This window comes from Adiantum capillus-veneris, chromosome 7 (assembly GCF_014529385.1).
Source record: "Adiantum capillus-veneris isolate H3 chromosome 7, ASM1452938v2, whole genome shotgun sequence".
NCBI classification, from domain to species: domain Eukaryota; kingdom Viridiplantae; phylum Streptophyta; class Polypodiopsida; order Polypodiales; family Pteridaceae; genus Adiantum; species Adiantum capillus-veneris.
The window spans coordinates 79,438,559-79,462,561 of record NC_140937.1 but is presented as its reverse complement, the minus strand read 5'-3'; the positions used below and the strand labels follow the sequence as shown (position 1 = coordinate 79,462,561).

Genomic DNA, 24,003 nt, shown 5'->3' with positions numbered 1-24,003 from the left:
TTCATCTGAAACCGGCCCGTACTGCGATAGACGTAGGCTTTCACCCGAAACTTTAGACTTTAGAACACAAAGGAACTTCACGAATAAGCTTGTGATTGAAATTCAACACTTCAAGACAAACCACGGCCAAGCAGCTAGAGCGCTACCAAGCAGACAACGACACCCTATTGGCCCCAAAGGCGCCCTTTCGGTATTTCTTTATTCTTATTATACTTGAGAAAAACCTGTCAAATTCTACAAGTTGTCCCACTTTTATCAGGCTGAAATTCCTTTACTCTAACCCGATTTTAGCAACATAACCACAATAGAAGTTTCCACGGACAAAATCCCAAGTAAACATTGACTTTCCACACAATTGATGAACCTTCAACTAGTCATGCAGAAACAATCGATAAAGAGATAGACGACCTTCACAGACAGAAGACCAAAGAGATGAATATTTCAAAGCAAGAAAGTGTTTTGAATGTGGAGAACGAGGACATATTGCTACACGATGCCCTAAAAAGGCACAAGAATCAGGATGACTGGCCAATTGAAAGAACAACAGGACGAGGTGATACTCGTTCCAGAACAGATTTTAGATAAAGAATTATGGATGAACTAGCATTATTTTGCTTTATGAATTTATGAGATAAGACTTTTTGGAAGATGATTTTAGATTTTGAATAAAACTAATGTTTTATGAAAGAATCTGTTAATTCTGCAAAAAGAGCAGAATTAAGAATGAGACGATGAGTTTGGAGCAGTGACAGCTTCCGAATGAAACCTGATAATGAATCATGAAACCTGATAACAAATCATGAATCATGACTGATTCAATGAAATGAATGACTGGACCACTCTGTTCAATATGAGCTTAGTGATGATTATGAAAGAATCTGTTAATTCTGGAGAAAGAGCAGAATTAAGAATGAGACGATGATTTTGGAGCAGTGACAGCTTCCGAATGAAACCTGATAACAAATCATGAATCATGACTGATTCAATGGAATGAATGACTGGACCACTCTGTTCAATATGAGCTTATGAAATAAGACTTTTTGGAAGATGATTTTAGATTTCGAATAAAACTAATGAAAGAATCTGTTAATTCTGGAGAAAGAGCAGAATTAAGAATGAGACGATGATTTTGGAGCAGTGACAGCTTCCGAGTGAAACCTGATAACAAATGAATCACGACTGATTCAATGGAATGAATGACTGGACCACTCTGTTCAGTATGATCTTAGTGATGGATTGGGATCCTCGGAAATGATTCTCGCACACGACAGTGCTTGAGACGAATGATTCTCGCACACGATAATGCTTGAGTCGAATGATTCTCGCACACGACAATGCTTGAGGCAAATGATTCTCGCACACGATAGTGCTTGAGGCGAATGATTCTCACACACGACAATGCTTGAGGCGAATGACTACTTGCACACGACAATGCTTGAGTCGAAAATCTCTATAGACATGATTGCAATATGGGATTAGTTAACCTATCATCAGTGAGGTCCGGAATGGATCTAGATGTGGTTACTAAATACGTTGCTGGCAGTCATGGTCTGAGATTCGGAATTAATGTTTCTGTGATTGATTGTCATGTGATGTCATGAACAGTGATGTGACTGTCGTCTTTGTACGAGTACTAGAGGTGTCGTGTCTAGTGCACCGGTATTTAGAGTTAGTGTCTATTGAACTCGTTTATGGCCTCTGTCTGTTTTGCAAGCGTAATCAAGGGCGATTACAATTCTTTCAAGAGGGGGATATGTCACAAAGTGATGATGTGGCATGCCCAGTAGACTGGCTGACGTAGCAAACAATACGGTAGCCCGCAAAAAGTGTTGACAAGTTGATGACGTGGCAGCTCCGCAAAAAGCATTGATTGACTGTACGGAATTCCGCAATTCACGTTGATGCTTTTCACACATTTTTTGGGATAAATTGCTTTTGAAACAGTTTGCTTTTTAGTTTAACTTCTTTTCGGCTCTGCTTTTGGCATCCCTTGTAAGAATAAAAGAGCCCTAAGGGCCTCACTCTTCAGAGCATCTGGGCGTAGAGTCTGAGAGCCGAGGACCCGTGGGAGTTGTAACTTTGATCAAGCATTAATATAAAAGAAATACCGAAAGGGGCGCCAGTCTTTGGGGCCAATACCTCTGGGCACAGAACTCCGCCAGGCCGTGTCGTCTCGAATTGAACTGTGTTTTAAAGCTGTGAAGTATTTTAAAGTGATTCTCTCTTGTGTAGCGACAGATTCTAGACTTGGGGTCTCCAAGTTTGTTACACAACGTGAAAGGGGGCCAGCCAAAGAAAAATTCAACAAAGAATCCCTTTGTGAAAGCGACTCTTGAAGCTTCCCAAGGGTCAGAAAAGGTCAGCAGAGACGTCTGTAGGACAGGCAAAGAAACAGAAAAGGGAGCCTTTTGTACGCAAGTAGTTCGAAGAGAAGAAGGCTTTAATGGCTGAGAATAAATGCTTTATTTGTGAGCAGCCTCTCATATTGTTGCAGATTGTCCACAGAGGAAGAGGCCAGCTGACTTAGAGGACAAAGAGGACGAGAAAGGGAAAATGCACAAACCCATGACAGGTTTAGTGTCAAATATGGTGGATGATAATCCGAATTCAAATGCCAGTGAGTTATGCGGAGCGTGGGGTAAAGTTAGGGATCAGATAGCACTTATTTTCTTTGATCCAAGTGCTAAGGCAAACTTTATCTCACCAGAGTTGGCTACCAAGTTGAACATCAAAGCTGAAGAGATGGGGTACACAGCAGAGGCAGGTTTGGCATGTCCTGACCATGCAGAGTGTCTTACTCCCATCATTGGAAAGCTGCGTCTGCATATTTAGCCATATGTGGACACAGAGGGATTTTATATCATGTCACTGGTAAGGTTCGATGTGTTGTTCTTGGGAATCCCATGGATGTTCCGTGTAGATGGGAGTTTTGGATGTCTTCAACAAAAAGGTCACCCTGTAGCATAGGGATAAAACTCACATCCTCGATGTAAAGCTTAAAGGGGAGTCCGTCCCTATTGTATCAGCTTCGGTTATCACTTCTGTAATTAAGAATCATCTTTCTGCGCACTTGATTTTTGCATGTGATGTTTCAGATAATTGTCAGTCAAATTTATCTGTGTTAGATAATGAAAGGTCAACATTTTTGCAAGAGTTTAGTGACTGTTTTTTTTATTCATTATTGTCTCAGTTGCCGCCAAAGAGACCTGAGGATCTTGCGAGAGATTTGGTGCCAGGTTGTAGCCCACCAAATACACCTCCCTACAAGGTTACTGCCGCCCAGCAAAAAGAGATCACATCGGAGCTGGAGGAATCCATGGCGAAGTGCGTGAAAAACTGGAAAATTCACGCGAAACCGAGCCTTTTCTGCACTTTTTGGTCGCGAAAAGTTGAAGTTTGAAGAGCTCTATGCGTCGGCATGAGCGTCAACGCGAGCAGGTGATGGCAAGAACGCGAGAGCACGAGTAGGTGAGAGGGAGGAGCAGTAGAGAGAAGTAGAGAGCTCAAAAATGAGTTTCTTTGGAGGAAAACTCAGTCTCTGTAAGTGAGTTTTAATACAACACGGGTTTCACATTGACCTTTTAAGAAAAAATCAAGGTGTCCCCACTTAAAAATGGCCTGGCCTTTTAATAAGTTAATAAGTCACTTGGTCATAAAATAATGGGCAGCCCTCTAAAAAAAATCAATGAAACTTTGCAGCGTAAGAAAAAAAACTACGCGTTGTCACTGTTGCGTGGAGGGAGCGAAGGAAAGGAGAGGCGCGTGGTTGCCCGTGGCCAGCACGCACAAGGGCCTCCAGCAGCATACGAAGGAGCCTCCAGCTAGGAGCCAGCGCTAAAAACAAAAGTCCACGCTGGACCTCTCCTCTGTGTGCGCTCTCTCTCTGTGCCCACTTGCACAATTTGTCTCCCCTCTTCTGCAACACAAGAGCTTAGCTCTCTCTCCTCTTTGCAACATATCAAGGGCAGCACCCCTCCCTTCGCTCCACACTAGAGACTGCAAGGGGAATCAATGCGCCCTTTCTCTCTCTTTCTCTCTGTATTTGCTCACTGTAGCACTTCACAGAGAGGAATACAAAGGGAATTTAATAAACTATGCTAAATTTAATGCCCCGTGAGCAAATTAAACAACATAAAGTGATTTTCATCGAAACTCACAAAAGAAATCAGCAAATTATCAAAGAACTTCCTGATTTTCAACATTCCCACCTGTCAGATTGCTGAATTTTATCAAAAAACAGCAAAGTAACATTAATTTTCACCTGCACGCACACTCATGAGAAGAAAAACGATTAATTAAATAACCAATTCATCAAAAAAAATGCATAAAATGGTAATCATCCGACTTAAATCAGTCTGTAGGTGTGCACACGGTCCTTTGTGCAGCCAAGCCGGCTCTGATACCATGAAACAAACGCGGGGATAGGATCTCCCGGCTACACAGACCGCCTACAGATACGAGTCGGACGAACCACCCGACCATAGCCACCATCCGGCAGCTCCCCCGTGCAGGGGCCAACGTCCGAGGACGTAGCCGTGCACCTGTAAGACCGAGCGTCCCATACCACCCGGCCTCACCTCCTCGAGGTGACCTCGCGCACTCCTAGCCTCGCGGGCTAACCACTAGCACTCTGCCAGTGGGGGTCGATAACTGTAAATGAGGCCTTGGCCTCCCTTTTATAATAATGGCCGGCCACACTACGTCCACCCGGACACTCGACGCCCATCCCGACGGCATCTGGGCTAGATCCCCTCTCCTGCGAGCGGGACATAACAACCGACATTGTACTGAGTTCAAGCAATATAAATAAATACCGAAAGGGGCGCCAAGGTTTGGGGCCAGTGCTCTCTTGGGGTGGAATTCCGCCTCGGTGTCGCGTGTGCTCTCTCTCTCTTTCAGTTCAGTTGTTATTGAAGTGCTAAAAGTATGTTCAGTCTGTTCTTTTCTGTTGGCACGTGGTGCCCGTCTCGTGACACCCCAAAAAGCTGAAGAAGCAGATATCCTAAGCTCTCTTTGGGCTACACAAATGGATGGCTTGCAAGAAACACCCCTCTCATATGAAGAGAAATCTTGATTCGAACAAAAAACAGACAGCAAATTTTTTTCCCAATTATTTCAAAATGATAACATTATGACAAGATCATTGAGTGATGAAGGCATGAAGGCAACTCTCCAATAGAACTGTAACAAATTCAATTTACTTACAGCATACATGCACTCGTTAATTAGCATATCTTCTAATTCCCGGACATTTGAGATGTCAAGCTGCTTCATCAGAAGATCATAGGGCAAAACCTGGGACATAATAAGCACTGTTTTCTTGATAAATCTATCCAAAGCATCATTCAAAAGAACAAAGCATCAACTAAAACCTTCATTGTCTCTGCTAAAGTGAGCACGGTAAGCTGCTTCAATTTCAGCTCCTGATCACTTCCTAAGCAGGGAAGCTGAGAAACACTTTCTGCAATTAAAAAAACAATTGACTTATCAAAAACAGACCAAGCCACTTATATTTACACGAGATCAAGAATTGGCAATGCTAAAGCTTACAAGGTAGCTTAAACTTACTTTTATAATCAGTCCACGTGCCATGTGCAAACAGACGTAACAGATCCAGGAAGTTGGAGTGCTCAGTTCCTTGAAGCTGCATTAACAAGGACTACAATTTAACTTCTGTCTGTCTACGTTATTTCACAGACATTCAGGCCCACAAACTGGACCATAAGCAAGCAAAAGCCAATGTTCCTAGGAAAGAACTGAACCTACAAGAATCTAACAACTGAACTTCATTTTGGTGTAAAATCTAAGGAGGACATATCCTGCAAGGCTGCAATAGTTCTTCAATAACGTCAATGCATGAGTAGCATGGGGAATACGGATAGAATTAAAGCTTTGTCAAATTCGCAAGATGCACTACAATTTACATGTACTATTTTCTTCGACTACTTTTTTTTTCCAAGAGAATCTTCTATTAAAATAAACAACCTCAAGATAAAATGTACAAAAGCCGAACACCACAGAGGCGTGATCCCAAACATGCCCATAATTATACAATGAATGGCAAAGACTATTTCTTGGTTTTCAAAGAAATTTTCGCAGATTTCCTAGCATATACATTCCTCTGTGATCCAAGCAGAGGAAATTTCTCCTCAAACTGTGCCATACACACAGCAAAAAGAACACCATAATTATCAAAACTGCATGAAGGCACAGTAGAATCCCAATGCACCCTAATGGGTGCAAGAGATGCATGTTGTATTCCTGCCACGAAAGATGGCACATAGAATCCCCAGGAACCCTAATGGTTCTTGTGGTGTCTCTGCTGAGTCAGTAGAGTAGATCCTCTGGTGGATCCCTGTGTCTGTAAACTTGTGTGACTGGAGGCACCTTTGTCTGCCTCTGCGGCCTTCTCTCCTCTTCTTTGTTTCTATCCTTCTAATCTCCTAGAACCTGATGATATCTTTCGTCTCTCAAGTCACTATCTGTTATGAAAAAGACTCCGTTGTATATCTCCACCATGTATAGTAGGGGGATAGATGAATCGAGGAGGATTCTTCTCAAGACGGGTCAATTATTAATCTGAGAGAGGACCTGTGTGCTTGATCCTGACCCATCAGATCTTGAGTCTGGAGATTGGAGCTTGGGAGAGTCGCCGTGTCACGAGTGCAGTGGGACCCAAGGGAGTGGTTTTGGCGGGATCATTTTCTTTTTTACAAAAAAGAGATCCTTCCATTATTTAAAAAACGCTCACGGGCTACAGCACCCCCAATGAAGGAAAAGATACATGAGGGGGGAGACTCCCAACTGAAAAAATATGTACAAATGTAGGCTAAATCAGGAGACAAGAGGTGGGAAGAGCCACACTGGTGGGCGGTAATGCCATCGAGGGGTCCCCAGCTCAATAGTGAAGAAGGGGCCCGACCTCCATAGTCGTAGGAAGGCCTGGCCTCTCAAGGTGTGTATGAGCTCTAACCAAATGTCTCGTATTGTCTCTGCAGGTGGAACTGCTCTGGCCTCAAAAATGCGAAAGCATCGAGCCCACCGTATGAGCCACAATGTCAGGCTGATGAGGGCCCATCGACCGTCTGCCTCCTGTCTCCAGTCCTGGGGGGTACCTCCAAGGCTGGATGTAGTCGTGGTCGGCCATCCTGTATCTCTATCATCATGATCACTGGCTCTTGTCTCGTACTGAAATGCTGGGCCCGTGAGGGTGGACCATGCTGCCAAGCCCCAGATAAACTGTCTAGCTGTACCTAGTGAGGGAAACAAAGGAAGGACCCGCAGCCATATCTGCTGTGCCTTGGAGCAGTCCCATAGGCAATGCCGCTGTCTCTCTATGGTGACCACATGTTGTGCACACTAGAAGGTGGCCACTGTGCTCCAACCAGCTGCCCACTGCTGCGGCCCTGTGAGCAACCAGCCACTGGAACATCGTGGCTGTCCTGGGCTGTCAGTTGTCCCAGAGGCGTGTCCAAAAATCTGTCAAGAACTCAGGTGAGAGGCCCTACCTCTGCCAACGGTCAGCTGCTTTTGGAGAAATCTCACGTCGAGCAGTCAGGATGTGACGGCCCAGACGGGCTGTGTACAGAAAAAAGGGAATCCCAGGATGGTCTCTGGCAGTGAAGGGATCTCACCAAAACCATTCTCCGGGATCCCACTGAACACAGGCTAGGGGGCGGCTGTCCCAAGCCCACAATCTCCAGTCTCCTGTCTCTAAGATGGCTGCGTCGGGGTCTAGCACGCGCGATCTCGCACTACTGCCCAACACTCTGATCCGCTGGAAGCAGCACTCTGAGATCTCTGGTGGTTCCTAGAGGACACGATGCAATCTGCCCTTGCTCTGAACCTTGAAGAAAAGACTGTCCGAGCACGCCCTGACTGCAATCAAGACCTCCAATTTTTTGTTTTGTTTTGTTTTAGGAGTCGGGGATGGGTACTCTCGGCCGTTTTCCTCGCACACTAAAAATGCACGAGCAAAACGATCGAAACTTCGATTGCACCCAAACTCCTAGGGTAGACGCTTTTGCCACTAGTTTCCCTTGGACTACGTGCGGATTTACCTTCCTCAAGAGGCCAAGATTATCTACTCTCTTGGAGCAGCACCTTGAGAAACCCATCTCACTGACTAGTACAAGGCGTGACAACAACCAAGTACCTCTGATCAGGGCCCAGGTAATGCGGGCCTTCCATTTGCCTTCCCTTTGGAGCTTCCTCCGCTAGGTAGCTTATCGCTCACCACGCTAAACTGTCCTTGTAACCTGACAGTTTTCCCAAAGGAAATGCCATACCTGCTTGGAAGGGCGTCAGCTCACAGGTGGTGTCCGTTGAGATCTGTGATGTCCCCCTTTCATTTCCCAATCTCGTTTTAACGAGACTGCCCCCCACCCGCGGGGGCAAGGTGGTTGAGTGTCTTTCTTGATGCTCATGTGTCTTTGCTACGGGAGAATAACATCATTTCCCTCGAAAGGCATCGGAGTAATAATAAGCATAGGGGGGAAGTTTGATTTCAAGTCCCACAAGATAAGCTTTGCTGGCTACAAGTACAAACCATCACAACGCGCACGCGGCTGCTCCCGCTTGCCTGCGCATCATACCCCATCCCCCCCCCCCCCCCCCCCCCCCCCCCCCGCCCTACACCCGCCTCCTCTCGTCTGCACACCATCCCCCCCCCCCTCGCTGCCTTGCACCCGCCCCTCTCGCCATCAGTATCCCCACCCCTCCCTCCCGCCTCGTGCAGCGCGCCAATCTGGCAGCATGCTGTCGCTCAGCCAGCGCCGTGTGCCCCCGCCCGCCTTACCCATCAACACACACACCCCCCCCCCCCCCCTTCTTTTCGTTTCGGCAGCAATGTTGGTGGGCTGATTTCAGCTCGTCGGTAAACTCTCCTTCACCCCGTCACTCGCCTTCTTCCACATAAGCAAACACGAATGGAGACTCATATTACACCACAGAGGGACTCTGACGAAGCCCCCTCGACCGACCCCGCAGAGCCCACTATTCGACTTGCTCTGTCGTCAACAAAGCAAGCGAGCCTCGCAGCAGAGGTGGAGCACCTCGAGGCCACCTTTGTCACCTGCAAGATAATTGGCAGTCGTCCCAGTTGAGGAGAGGTGCACGACCTTCTGTAGGCCCGCCTTTTAGCAGAGGTGGAAAGATCATTGACATCTAGCTTCTCGGACGAGGATCCTATTAGATAGAGTTTGAGACTCCCGAGATGGCTGCCATGGTCATTTCAATGAGCCCGTTGGCCATTCGAGCGGTCAGAGCTCATTTCCGACAATGGCGCTATGGGTTCGATCCAGCATTGGATGTTCTTGTCGAGGAGGCAAGCTTGCCTATTTCGGTCTACTTCCCTGGCCTACGGTGGGAGTACTTACCGCTTCTTTCCAAGATTGGTTCCGAGATAGGGACAATGTTGGAGACCCCGCACATGGCAGCTTCAGTTGCAGCCAAGGCTACCGGCCTGCCTTCAGTTCGCGTCCTAGTTCGTGACACGCACACATTCCTGAAGGTGGTCCTTCTCCCTAGGGTGAGTGAGGGATGGTTACGCCAGAGGGTGGAGTATTCGGGACTCCCAAACCAATGCTTCATTTGCAGACAGATGGGCCACTTAGCGAAGACCTATCCTCGCAAGATATCTCGACCCATAGCGCATGCACAGCCTCCCAAGGCTAAGCATTCCAAGCAGACAAGTACCCACGACACACAGGCTGGTACCTCGACAGAGGCCAACGATCAACCAGTTGACGGTTGGCAATAGGTGCCAATCCACCGTCGACAAGGACAGGCTCGCCATACTCCCCTCCCGGTGGCCGTCCTCCTGCAGATCAGCAGCATTGGGTTCCGACAAAGAACCGTTTTGACCCCCTCCAGTAGGAGCCCCCTAAGGGGGCTCCCTCCACCGCAAACCCAAACCGCCCCCCCCCCCCCCCCCCCTCTCCCCGTCTTCCCGCTCCTCCTCTCTCCCCAGTGCGGCCCTCAGTCTCATCTCTCGACCCATCCCACACTCCTCGGACGCAGGGGACTGGACACACATCTGCAGCGAGACGTTCTCTTGGTAGTGCTTTTGCTACAAGTTGCATGGCTCGAGAGGGACAGCCCCACCTGACGCCTCTCCTGGTCTAGACCTCTCCTTTTGCAACAGTCCCTCGTGGTTTGACCAGCTTCGACATTCGCAGACGATGGTAAATCTTCGACTACAGCTTTACACGCTTCCTCGGTGACCCTTCTTCCAACCTGAAGGAAGCTTGCTTTCGAGTTCACGTCCTCTTCTTAGCATCCCGAGGCACTGAGGCTCTAGATACAACGGTAGGTTTCTCCTTTCCGTTGTGCGGCAGGGACTATACAGAGGGTGGACCTTGCACACAGTTCTTGACTGGCTCCAGATCCACGCTATTGAGTTCTCACACCACAGAAGGAACCTAGGAGTGACAAATCTGGTACAGACACTTTGGCCTTTAGCCAAGTTTAGTGTGACACTGCCGGATGCAACAGGTTGCATCCACATTGTGGTACACTTGTTTGCTAACACCTGGAGCCCCCCTTGCTATGTCTTTATACATGAGGATTCTTGGACAGAGGATGTAGCCTTACGGACTGCAAGCTCGGCTTGGGCCTCGGTGGGACGGTCACTTTGACAGCGTTCGTCTAGAGGTCGCTCGGATACGGATTTCCGCCCATCCAAGTCCGCCTCTAAGATAGCGAGGTTGGCTGTTGTTGCAGCATCTGTTTCTTCTCACTAACTCCATGAGGATCGTCTCATGGAATATACAGGGATTAGGAGGGCCCCAGTTTCAGCGTCAAAGGGGTCGGTAGCGTCAAGAGCTTCAGCAATGCCTTGTGGGTGGTGAGATCGATATTCTTATGCTACAGGAGCATCATCTCTGTGAGAGCCGATATGGTCACATTTTGTGTGGTCGTTATTTTGGTCAGCTGCATTTGGACCTCGAGGTATCCAAGGAGGGGTATGTATGACTATTGCGGACTCATGGCAGCATGCCATTGTGGACAGAGGTATTATTGTGTCGAGCAAGGCTCAATGGATTACTATGCATGTTCAAGGTTGCCTCATGGGCTCCCTGAACATATATGCGCCCCCAATGTGGCAAGTGCACGAGCAGAGATTTGGTCTCATATTGTAGAGTCTTTGGCGCATGCAGAGCAGTGGTGTGTTGGGGAAACTTCAACATGTTGGAGGATCCCTCTGACAGAATTGGAGGTGGTCATGCTACTATAAACGGGGCTGAGTTGGCAAGCTGGGAGCGCCTATGTATGACTTTGAGGGTTTCTGATGTTTGGCAAAACTCGGGCTTTGTGAGGCCCCCAAATAGCTTGTCTTTCTCTCGCTCTAACCGCACAATAGCAGGAGTGAATCTATCTTGAATAGATCGCTCCTACGTAAGTGACCACATTTGTAACATGGGGGGATCTGTTTGCATCCTGACAAGGACTACTTTTTCCGACCATGCGCCAGTGATCCTCACCATGACAAACAAAGGAGGGGAGGTGCGATGCTACCCATCTCTGAGAGGATCTTGTTGGATCCAGACCTTAGAGAGAGAGTGGAGGCACTTTGGTCAGAGAGCTTGGACACGCAGGACACCCCTTCTGATAGAGTGGCTTCTGGCCTGGCTGAGCTCAGTCGCTTGTTCATCCAAGAGTCTGCAGTTCGCTTGGCTGCAGCCAGGGAGGAGGAGCAGCATCTCCAACGGGGCATAGTTTCCTTACAAAGGATGCAGGAGCACCCCAGACAGTCCTTGGTTGGAGGAGCGGATGCAACATGCTAGACAGGAGGTGGCTAGCACTGAGGAGCGACGGCATGAGTTTGCCTTCCATCGGTAGAATTCAACTTAGTGCCAAAATTTTCAAAGAGTGCGCGACAAAAATTGGACGTGAACTTAACATCCCTATCTGAAACAATCGATTTTGGCAAAACCACAGAGGGGGTATCAATGCTTTATGAACAACCGTGCTACATCTTGTGCAGTGACTGTGGCCTTACAAGGAATCAACATGCAAAACTTGCCGAAACGATCAACAATTGTCAAACATTGAGTGTTCTTTGAATGAGGCAATGGAAGCAAGAGGCCTTGCTACTTATCCCGAGGAGCTTTTACCTTTTGACAAATAGTGCACTGTGTGACATAACGAAACACATCTTTTCGCATTTTAAGCCAATAAAAGAATCTTTCTATTTTTTCCAGAGCGGTGTTCATTCCCTTGTGTCCACCCGTGAGAGAGTCATGTTCATCATGCAATATGGTCGTCTTGAGAGAGGGTAACACACATAGACGGTGACGAAAATACAACCTATCACGAATGAGATAGTTGCTTGGCCCTTGGGAAGCAAGAGCCTACAACCATTGCTTACCAAACTCAGAATCTACGTACTGTTTCTTCATGCTGTTGAAAGATACACCCTGAAGAGAAACTGTGATCTTGACTCAAGAGCACGATCTGTCCTTTGCGACTTAACGCATCTGCAATAGGGTTAGCTTTTCCAAGCACATACTCAATCAAACCTCCAAATTGCTCAAAAAATTGTGACCACCGTGCTTGGCGATCACTCCAATGTGCACTAGGCATAGACTGGAGCCACTTGAGGGCTTGGTGATCTGTGCGAACTGTAAACTCTCTCCCATAAAGAAAATGCTTCTAATGCTTAAGAGAGTGAATGATAGACAAAAGTTCTTTATCATAAACTGAATAGTTTTTTTCTGCACTATTGAGCTTTAGACGAAGGAAAGCAACTGGACGACCATGCTGCTGAAGCACAGCGCCAATGGCGACATTGCTTGCATCCGTCCATACCTCAAAGGGGTCATCCCAAGAGGCAAGGATTAGACATGGCGCTTCTGTCACCGTAACCTTAAGAGTTGTGAAAGCCTCAACGGCTGCCTCGGGCAAATCCACACGCTGTCGGCGAGTCCTTACCCCTTTCAAAACATATGGCGTAGGTGCGGCAATGCATGCAAAATTCTCTATGTGCGAACTATATGCTTGACATAAACCAAGAAAAGAACACACATCATATGCAGCTTTGGGCAAATCCCAATTACGTGTCTGTTCCACCTTCGCGGGGTCTAACTTGACGCCTTCTGCAGAAATGATATAACCCAGATAAGTAGCTTCAGTGAAAAAAAACTCAAATTTCTTAGCTGCAATGTACAGTTGACACTCATCCAAACGGGTTAGTACCCTTTCTACATCCTTTTCATGTTGTTTTCACAATGCAGAAAAAATGAGAATATCATCAATAAAGATGAACACACATACACCAACCATATCGCCAAAACAGCCTACCATGAGACGGTTAAATGTACCCACAACACCTGTCAATCCAAAAGGCAAAACTACATACTCCCATTGCCCTCGCTCCGTGGGAAAGGCGGTCTTGTAGATGTCGCCTTTGAATACCCTTACCTAATGGTATCCACTTTTGAGATTGATCTTATTGAAAACCTTTGCCCCATTGAACCTATCAAGGATATACTCAATGCGAGGCATTGGTCATCTTCTTCAATGCCCTTTAATCAACACACAAACGAGACAAACCATCTTTCTTGCGGACAAAAAAAATAGGAGCAGCAAAAGGACTTACACTAGGACGTATGAATCCTCTAGCCACCAACTCCGTGAGATGCCGCTCTAACTCTTCTTCCTGGGTCTTGTTCAAACAGTAGAGAGCCTTACTGACAAGCTGTGCTCCCTTCATAAGCTCAATGCGATGGTCCTCCGACCTCTCAGGTGGGAGACAGGGTGGAAGATCATCCTGCAAAAGGAGATGCTTAAACTTGGTAAACAAAGCCGAATACATATCTAGAGTCTGAATGCTCTGGGTAATTGGAGAGACATAAATGAATGCCACTTGTGCTCCTCGTCATAATTCACGCTTTGCCTGCACATGAGAAATGATAGGCAAAGAATGCAGACCCTCCTCACCACGAATGATCATGGGAGAGTCACTTTTGGCATTTAAAGTGAAAATATTTTCCTCCCAATCAATAAGAGGGTTATGCTCATGAAACCATCTAATGCCCAAAAGCATAGTTTTTTTCAGACGCGTCTAATTGGGAAACCATACTTCGAGGCGCGTCCGCGTGAGATTGGCGTCTGATTGGGGATTCCGGACGTGAGCAGGGCCGATTTGATGATGTGGCGGTTTTTTCCCCCAAATGTCACATTTACCCGTAAACGCCTCTGCGCAAGTTTTCTAGAGTCTACAACGCTGCACTTTCTGCACAGCCGTGACCCGATTGAGGCTTGAGACCGTGAGTCCTACTCACACTCTCTCTCCCGCAGTTCACCATCTTCACCTACGCTCTCTGTTTACCCGTGGGCCGCTCCTGACTCGTGAGGCCTCCACTTTGTCAAGGTTTGCAATTTTGCAAGTTTGCAGAATTCAGATGGCCCGAGTGAAGCGTTCTGAATGGCAATATGTAGAACAATTGAAGCCTCAAAAGAAAGGGCAATTTACGTGTAAATGCAAGTATTGTGGGCATACTTGAGACGGAGATCCCTCTCGTATTCTTGCATATTTATTGTCCATCTCTGGCTATGGTGTAGGCCCATGTGACAATGTGCCAAAGGACGTCAAAGAGGTGGTCACAAGATTGCATGTAGAAGTACAGAATGATGGGAAGGACCCAAATGCATATGTAGATGCCTTGGTGGATGATTTGGGAGGTAATGCCTCTCTATCTCAAGGAGGTGCTTTAGGCTCAATGAGTACACATGCATCAAGGAGTGCATATGTAAGTGTCACTGGGACTTCGGCTTCCAAATCAAATGTGGGGTCCTCAAGCAAGAAGAGGATGTTTGCACAAGGGCCTTTGGCAAGTGCATTTAGCTTGCAAGCAAGCAGATCAAGCCTTGCGCAAGTTTTTTATACAGAGGACATTCCTAAATGGAAAGTGCGAAGTCCTTTCTTTTTGGAAATGGTCAAGGCAATTGGACAAGTTGGTCCATCTTATGTGCCTCCCACATACAATGCTTTGCGCACCACAGAGTTAAATGATGAGGTCAAATGTATTGGTCATGAGATCATGGGTGTGCGCGAGAAATGGAAGAAACATGGATGCACAATTGTATGTGGACACGTCTACATCAGAATTTATTTTCAAGCAGCTTAAGGATATGATTATTGGGATAGGACCCTCAATCCTACCTCAAATGTTGTGCAAGTATGCATGGACAATGCAACTAATTGTGTTGGAGCCGGGCAAATGGTGGAAGAGAAATGGAAACACATTTTTTGCACGAGATGTGCATGCCATTGCTTGGACCTCTTGTTTGAGGATATTGGGAAGCTCTCTTGGATTGCAAAAATTCTTGAAGATGCAACAAAGGTTGTCACATTTGTCACAAGGAAGTCCACTATCTTGGCATTGTTTCGAATGCTTAGCAAGAAGGAATTGTTGAAGCCATCGGCCACTCGATTTGCCTACTACTTCATCCTGTTGGCTAGTCTTGTGGATGAGAGATGTATGCAAGGTGTGCTTAGGCTTATGATTGATGCAAAATTTGTGAAAATGAAGGCATCCAGGACTGCAAAGGCCATAGTGGTCTCGGACATTGTGTTTAATGCTACCTTTTGGAAAGAGGCCAAGTTGATTTTGAAGATTTGTGCTCCCATCTTGAAGATACTTCGTTTGGCTGATAGGGAAGGAGCCACCATGGGGCTTGTGTATGAGCTTACAGATCGCATGGTTGAGCAAATTCAAAACATGCAAGGTATTGATGCGGCAAGGATGCAAGAGACCAAGGACCTATGCGTTGATAGATGGAATATGATGCACACACCATCGCATGCTGTGGGATACTTGTTACATCATGTATGGCGAGGAAGAGAGCAATTCAATGATAGTGAGGTTCATGACGGGTGGATGACATTTTTGGACAGGTATACCAAGGGTGATTTGACCATGCAGGGTACCCTCATTGATGAGTTGGACACTTTCCTCACTGAAAGAAAGTCATTTGCTCATCCTATTGCAAAGGATCCAAAGAGAATGCAAGAGGGTGTAAAATGGTGGGAGACTTTTGGGGCTTGCACGCCCACATTGCAGACTCTTGCACTTAAGGTGCTTTCTCAAGGGACATGTGCCTCTCCATGTGAGAGAAATTGGAGCACCTTCTCTCTCTCTCAAGCTACTTCCTGCTCATACCGAGAAGCTTGTCTACATACACACCAACTTGAGGCTCTTATGCAAGATCAAAGAGCGCGGCTATGAGAGAATGGAGGTGACATTGGAGATGCTTAACAAAGAGAAGGATGAGGAGCGTTTGCTTGAGTTGCAAGAGATTCAGGAGGCTATTGCACAGAGCACTGATGATATTATGAAGTCTCTTCCGATTAGCATGCCCAGTGATATTGGGACTTCATGCTCCGTTGTTGAGGATGAGGCTTGGGATGAGGATGAGGATGATGAGGGTGATGATGAGGATGATGATGAGGAGGTGGCCTACGATGAGAGTTAGAGCTCATTGCATTTTGCTCTAGCCTCGGTCCTAACTCCTCTTAGACTACTTATGTTTTGGATTCACTATTTAGCATCGAGCGGTTGGACTCCACCCTCTAGGCTCTATTTATGTTTTGTCATTTGGAGTACTCAGTATACAGTCTTGTTGATTTTGGAGGCTCCATATTTTTCCATCTCCTGCTTTGCTCTAGCCTCTAGTATTCATTGATGTATCTATTGATCAAAGATCTTCATCTGTTTCTCGACATTGATAACAACGACCTTCCTTAGCATAAATGACTTGTTCTTCTGCCGTTATGTATCCTCCTATAATTCCTTTTGCGTCTACTTCATCCGGGGTTAGCTTAGGTTTAGCAGGTGTTTTAGCTTTACCCTTAGATTCGTTTTGTGCGTTCTTTTTCGAAGGATTAGAGGAAGATTGGCTAGAAGAGTTACCGTTCTTACCATTCTGAGGGTTTTGAGAAGTCTGAGAGGTACTTTGAGACGACTTGTTCTCCTTAGGCTTTCCCTTGTTGTGCTTCATCTCTTGGGAGAGAGCAATTGCTACTACCTTGTTGAGATCCACGGGGTCAAAGACTTCTACATCAAACTTGATATATTCGTCCAACCCACAAAGGAAAGCCTCTTTGCACTCATCATCCGATTTGTGTAATTGGGTGCCGAGTTGCAAAACACTGTTAGAAAAAGACATGACTGGCATACCATTCTGCTTGAGATTGCGCCAATCTTCTTTCAACTGCGCTGGGTAATGAGGAGACATAAACCGTGCCTTGAGCTTGTCTTGGAAGTCGGCCCAATTGAAGGAAAGGGGCACGTCTGCGTCGGCTTCCTCTAGGTGCGCAGTCAACTGTGCCTCTCGCCATGCGTGATACCAATTAATGGCATCACCGGCAAGGTACATGGCTGCCGTTAAAACCTTGCTATTCCCTATCTTCTTAGTTGTCGCAAAATAAGCATTAATTTGATGCAACCAAGAATGAATAACGCTAGCATCCATCTTACCGTCATACTTACTAAATGTCAACTTCTCAGTGACGGGATTGTTGGAGTCTGAATCTCGGCTTGCGCCACTTGATGAACCACCCACATCTTTGGCCGGCTCGGGTTTCGAAGTGAGTACCTGTAGGGCCAACTCTTGCATGCGTTGGTCTCTCTGCGCCTCACGCTCTAACTCCAAGGCCGCTCGTCTGTCTTCGGCCGCTACCTGTTGGGTTTCGCGTGTTTGCTCACGCTCAAGCTCAATAGCTGCCTTTCTTTCTTCGGCCGCCAAGTGCGCTTGCTCACGCTCACGCTCCAGGGCTACCTTTCTTTCTTTGCGCTCCCGATCCAATTCTGCTTTTCTTTCTTCGTGTTCGCGATCCAAGATTGCCTTTCTTTCTTCGAACTCGCGCTCGTTGCGCTTCTTGTTGTAACATCATGTCCATCATCGTCTTGACCAAAGACTCCATAGGATTTGGTGCAATCCTTGGCGTAGATGAGGAGGGGGGAGGGTCAGAAAAACCTCCTGGTGGGGAAAATTCTTCTTCGCCACTTCCATGCTCTCTATGCGAAGTATCCATTCCGCTTTGGGTGATGACAATCGACATGCCCAAGTGGACTTGGGTTACGTGCGACCGCAACAAGCAAAAAAATTTAATGTGGTTCTTTCCTTGAGTAATACAAAACACTGCCAAAGCTATAAAGCTATGATACCAATGCAAGGAGCAACGGAAATGAATGTTGAACTTTGCTCAAGATGAGTGTCCTAACTGTGCTCAAGGGTTCCTTCTACTTACGAAAGGGAGAGCCTTCCGTTCCTTTAGTGAGAGAGTGCAAATGATCAAAAACAAAGTAATAAACATTGTGAATGAAGGTGCTGAGACTGAGAGATAGAGAGAGAAGAATACGACACCAGAAAAGTTGTCAAACCCTTCTCCAAGGGCCCCTCTCTCGATGGCAAGAGAAGTCTTTGCTATTGATTGCACAAATCTCTACAATGGCCTAAATGCAATGGTCTTGCCGACGATGTCGACGGCGATGATGACAACGATGAGACAGGCTGAAACCTGAAAATGCTGAGGGCTGAAATCTGCAAATCTTGTACCTGCTGAATTCTAACTCTATGTCGGTGACAACAGCAATGACGACGACGCGACAACGATGCGCTGAAAACGCAGATGCTGAAATCTGCGAATAGCGGGCTGAATGTGCAAATGCTAGCTGATCTGACCGTGCGGCGAGGATCTGCTACGGGAAGGTAAGATCTGCGAGGTTTGGGGGCTGCGGTGTGGAGTCGGACTGCTGAAAACTGAAACCAGATGCAAAAATGGGTCTTGTCGCCAAGGAACTGCAAACACTAGGGCTGATCTGATGTTCCAAAAACACTAGGGCTGATGAGGCATCTGCTGCAAAGACGCTATGGAATCTGTTGTCGCCAGGCTGATCTTGTAACAGACTTGGACACTCCAAGTCAAGATTCTACCGCAACATGAGAGAGAATCACTTAAAATACTTCACAACTTTAAAGTCACAGTTCAAATTGGTCGACACAGCCCGGCCTAGTTCGTGCCAAGAGAGATTGGCCCCAAAGACTGGCGCCCCTTTCGGTATTTCTTTTATATTAACCTTTGAGCAAAGTACAACTCCCGCAGGAACCCCTGCTCTCAGACTCTGCGTCCAGATGCTCTGAAGCGTGAGGCCCTTAGGGCTCTTTTATTCTTACAAGGGATGCCAAAAGCAGAGCCCCAAAAGCAGTTAAACTCAAAATCTTTCAAGCTTTAAAAAGCTTTTTAAAGTAAAGCAATTGAGCAACTAATCCCAAAATCTTCCCAAAAAAAGCAACAGTGTGATTTGCGGAAATCCATACAGCAACCAGCGTAATTTCCGGCCCTACCACGTCAGCATCGTACGGAATCTGCCACGTCAGTATGTCAGTGGATTCTGCCACGTCAACAATGCAACGCACAATGCAAGATTCTGTGTCATCAGGAGATGTATTTTCCGTAAATAAGTACTAGATATTTTTATTAATTTTTATTTTTACTTGTTTTCCCCGGAACCCTTGAAAAGGTGCAAGTGGACATTGCATGGCCAGCGTGAAACGGCTACGGACGAACAGGTTTCTCACATCGAGAATCTGGGTCGGTCAGTCTGGGACTCATCGAGCCAGTTAGCACTGAATTCGGATGAGTATGGAAGCCTGTGTGCGTCGAATGAACTATGGACCACTCGGAAAGTCACAACTTTATAAGTCAATGGGAACTAGGGAATTAACTCAAAGGGGCAAACTGGACACTTGGCAGAAGGAGAGTAGCCTGCAAGACACCTCAGCAAGAGGGGGCGCCCATTTTGAGGCTGGGGCTGGTTTTTGGTTCATTAAGTGACTTGCAACGTGTGTGTGAGTAGTGGGTGCAGGTCTACACCTTTAATGGAAAGATTGCTTCTTCTCTGTCTCATGTAGCGAGATGACTTGCTCTCCTGCATCTCTCTCTCCCCTTTGGCACATATGGTAATGCCCCACTAGTTGGGCTACTCAGATGAATATGTACAGTTCTCGGGGTTTATGCACGTTTGCCAAGGCAAGAGCCTTATAAACAAGAACCGAATTAGCTAATTGCTAATCCCCCACAGGTACGCACAATTCCATCGCGAAAGATTGCGAGCTTAGAGAGTTTTCTCGCGTGAAAACTTGTCCAATTAAAAGGGGAACTGTCCCATTGCGTCCGGGAGTCCTTGGGACGCGCGTAGGCATGTTCGCTCTGCTAAAAACGATCCAAAACAGGGAATTACAGCCTGCTGTGTTTTTCTGCAGGTTTAGGGTTTCGCACCTAAACTGCAAGGGAACACCAGGGGAGCCTCGTGAGAGCCTTGGGATGCGTGTGCAGGCTTTTGGGCACCCCGGGCAATGGAAAACAGAGAATTACAACCCGCTAAATTTTTGTGACAGCTCACCAGAAAGCTTCCAGATATCGAGGGAATCCGCCCTAGACAGATACTTTTGACCTATAGGGGGTTTTGCGTTGTTATGCTGCCAAAATCAGGTCGGAAATCTGAGTTTTCAGCCCTCGCCAGGTTTGGATAGCTTTGTGAAAGCTTGTACTAAGTGGTCGGATCGTCTACCTTAAATTGAACAAAGAAATATCGAAAGGGGCGCCAGTCTTTGGGGCCTACAGGATGTTGGTCTCGTGTGCGCAGTGACATTCTAGTCGTTGGACGCATCTGTGTTCTCTTTCCTTCTCAGTGCTCTGTATAAAGTTAACAAGTAATTGAAATAGTACCACCCTCTACGTTGTCCAGGCCGGTTACATAGTTCCATCGACGGAATAGTCACTTTTTCTTCAAAAAGTGCAGCGTGGATTGTTGTGGGTGAAAGCAACACAGTGCTTGTCGTTATGGCAGAGAAGAGAGACGAAGTACCTAAAGAGGGATCTTCCTCACATGGCACAGAGAAAGTTCCTTCAATTCTTCAAGAAGAGGACAGGTTGTTTAGAGCTCAACTGCGTTGCTGCATGGACATGTTTCAGTAGTTGGCTAGCAACCCAAGGATGCAGGAGTTCTTACAGGCTCCGACACAGGGTTTTCAGCCTCCTATACAGGGCATGACTGAACCGTTGCAGGAAAAGGAGATTTCCAATGCGCAAAGGACTCATGATGCTCGAGGGAAAGCCCATGTGGTTGACCAACTAGCGGTGTCCAATGATCCAAAGCAACTTGCTTTAGTTGGACAGGAACCGTTTGTGAATGGTCAAGGGAGTATGAACAGGCTACGCGTCAGACCCTTCAATTATCTATTACTTATCCTGGTTATTTTGGAGGTGGTTCAGTGTTTCGAGCTATGGTTGGACCTTCCACAGGGTATATGCCAAGGAATGTGTTCGGGACAATGCAAACAGGTATGGGTAACCCTATGTACACGAACATGGGTGTCCAACCAGGATTTCAGGGCGCCTATGGCCAATTTCAAGTGCCTGGAACACAGTTTGGTATGGCTCGTTTTTCGCAGCCATACGCCCAAAATGCAGATTTGACAGGTAAAATAGGTGATGCGAGTTCTGGAATGGGCAATCGTAGAGCACCACTTTTGCAGGCACCTGTTTACGACAACGTGGCTCCTTTGAGTCAGCCTAAAGATTGCAACGAAGGTGGGCAGGGAGTGACTTTCCGAGGAACTGAGGATCAACTAAAGGCTTTGACTTTCATACAGCAGTTCGATGCAGCTTATGCTGGAGGAAACTGTTGGGTGCTAGGCTATGGAGCCATGGTGGTGTAGGCCTGCTACAGCAGAGAGCGAGAAAGAAAGAAAGAGAGAGAGAGAGAGAGAGAGAGTCGATTCATAGCTTGAAACCAAAACAACACGCTACTTCTTCTGTAATCAAGTTCTTTACATAGTTTTGAGAAGTGATATTAACCACACCTTTTACTCATGCAAACTCCACTAATCACTAATCTTACCTGCATGCCACAAGACCATATTCCCATGGGCTAAGACATTACTGCAAAGGACTTGGATACCCAACAACCCCCCCCTCAAGCCCAAACCACTGACAATGGACTCGAGACAGACAGACCATGGCAGAGTTCATTCACCTGAAACCATGAGTAGAAGCCCCCCCCCCCCCCCCCCCAACCCCCCCCCGACTATAGCATAGGTGTGTGTGTGTACTTCTCTCAAACAACCATAAGTGTGAAACAGACCAGAACTCGACCAAACAACAAAGGGTGGTCTTACCATTTTATTTTATGGCAGTGTCTATAACCCATACAATTATTGAAAAATAACTGACATAACGGAAACATAAAGACACACTCAAAACAAACTACAAGACATCACTTTCTACAAAAAGCATTGGTGCTGCATCGTCTGCATCACCTTCAACCATATTGATTTGTCGCTTGTTCTTCTTAAAGTATTTGTCTGACGGATGATTAGTCTTTCCACATTGGGTGCAAGGATTTTTGCTGAAACAATCCTTGGTTTGATGATTGTTGCGTCCACATATAGCATAAGGTCTAGTGGTGGTAGTAGACCTTGTGGAATTGGCAGTTGAATTGCAACCACGGGCTACATATGCAGTTGGTACGAAAGAGCTGATTCGTGGTACTCGCTTCTTCTCTTCTTCCTGCAATGAGTTAACAATACCATCCAAAGAAGGCAGAGGATCCTTCTCCTTCAAAATAGTGACAATTTGACGAAATTCTGCAGGGAGACTATTCAGAAAAACGGCTATAAGTTCTTCATCTGGCACAGGGGCTTCAACATAAACTAGCTGTGTTTAGATGCTCTTCAATTTATTAGCTAAAGCTGCAATATTTTCATCTTCACGCATGCGAATGGAATATAATTCCATTTTTAAACTCATTTTGGAATACTTAGCTTTGGCACTGAAAAGCTTCTCTAACTCTATCCACGCAGCACTTGAAGAATCAACATCGTCCAAATAATGAATATAGTCGTCTTCTAAGGAAGTTAAAAAGATACCAAAAGCTTGTTCGTCTTTCCTCTGTAGCTCAACAAATAATGCCCTTGTAACTGCAACGGATGTGCCAGATTGGTCGGCTGCGAGAGGTTTGACCACATTCCATAAGTTTTTCCGCATCAAATAGCCTTTAACTTTGATTTGCCAAGTGTGGAAGCCGGATCCGTTGAACTTGTCGACTTTTGATGCCATATTCGATATGCAAAGGATAGCTTTATACTTGAGAAGGTAAGTAATGTCCGTCAAAGAGTCGACAACAATTGAATTTAATTCAAGAGTCCATTTGCAGCAATCGAATTTCCGGGAGGCAACTTTGATAACAATTGAATTTCTGAAAATTCTGCACACTAGTAAAATGTTGTAGTCGTAGCACATCGGAACACGAGCACATATTGCAAGAAGTCTAGCATGAAAGATTTTACGAGGGTTTTGCAAGGGTGGGAATCCCGGTTTGCTGGAAAATCAAAATAGGGTTGTCCACCACCTTTAATAATCCACACATAAAAGAAGTAAAATCCAACTCTGTATATAGCGCAGGCAGGAGATGGCAGGCAAGCAGGAGATGCTCATAGCGGGCTGAGGACGCATCAACAGAAAGCGCCCAAGTGTCAAAAAACACTCAGAAGTCCAGGGCGATCACCATGATGCCGCTTTTGTACGTTTTGCAGCAGGTCGACAAGCGCCTTATTCTCTGTGTAAGCGGTTGTACCCGCGAGGCTGAGTCGAGAGCCGAGGTTTGAGCCAAAGCTCTGATAACAAGTGTTGGGTGCTAGGCTATGGAGCCATGGTGGTGTAGGCCTGCTACAGCAGAGAGCAAGAAAGAAAGAGAGAGAGAGAGAGAGAGAGAGAGAGAGAGAGTCGATTCATAGCTTGAAAACCAAAACAACACGCTACTTCTTCTTTAATCAAGTTCTTTACATAGTTTTGAGAAGTGATATTAACCAAACCTTTTACTCATGCAAACTCCACTAATCACTAATCTTACCTGCATGCCACAAGACCATATTCCCATGGGCTAAGACATTACTGCAAAGGGCTTGGATACCCAACAGAAACTTCGCAGAATC

The 24,003-nt window shown here is 46.4% G+C and overlaps 1 protein-coding gene across 2 annotated transcripts in view; it reads right to left on the bottom strand.

Annotated features, from left to right (window-relative positions):
• The window catches only part of FUS5 (Proteasome component (PCI) domain protein), a 99,089-nt gene that overhangs the window by 10,566 nt on the left and 64,520 nt on the right, over positions 1-24,003 (bottom strand). For both annotated transcript variants that reach the window (XM_086516104.1, XM_086516103.1), the window contains exons 2-4: positions 5,569-5,644; positions 5,373-5,461; positions 5,206-5,295 (exon numbers count right to left, since the gene is read on the bottom strand). In XM_086516104.1, the coding sequence (XP_086372230.1) occupies positions 5,206-5,295; positions 5,373-5,461; positions 5,569-5,644 (255 nt within the window). The remainder of the gene's footprint in view (positions 1-5,205; positions 5,296-5,372; positions 5,462-5,568; positions 5,645-24,003) is intronic.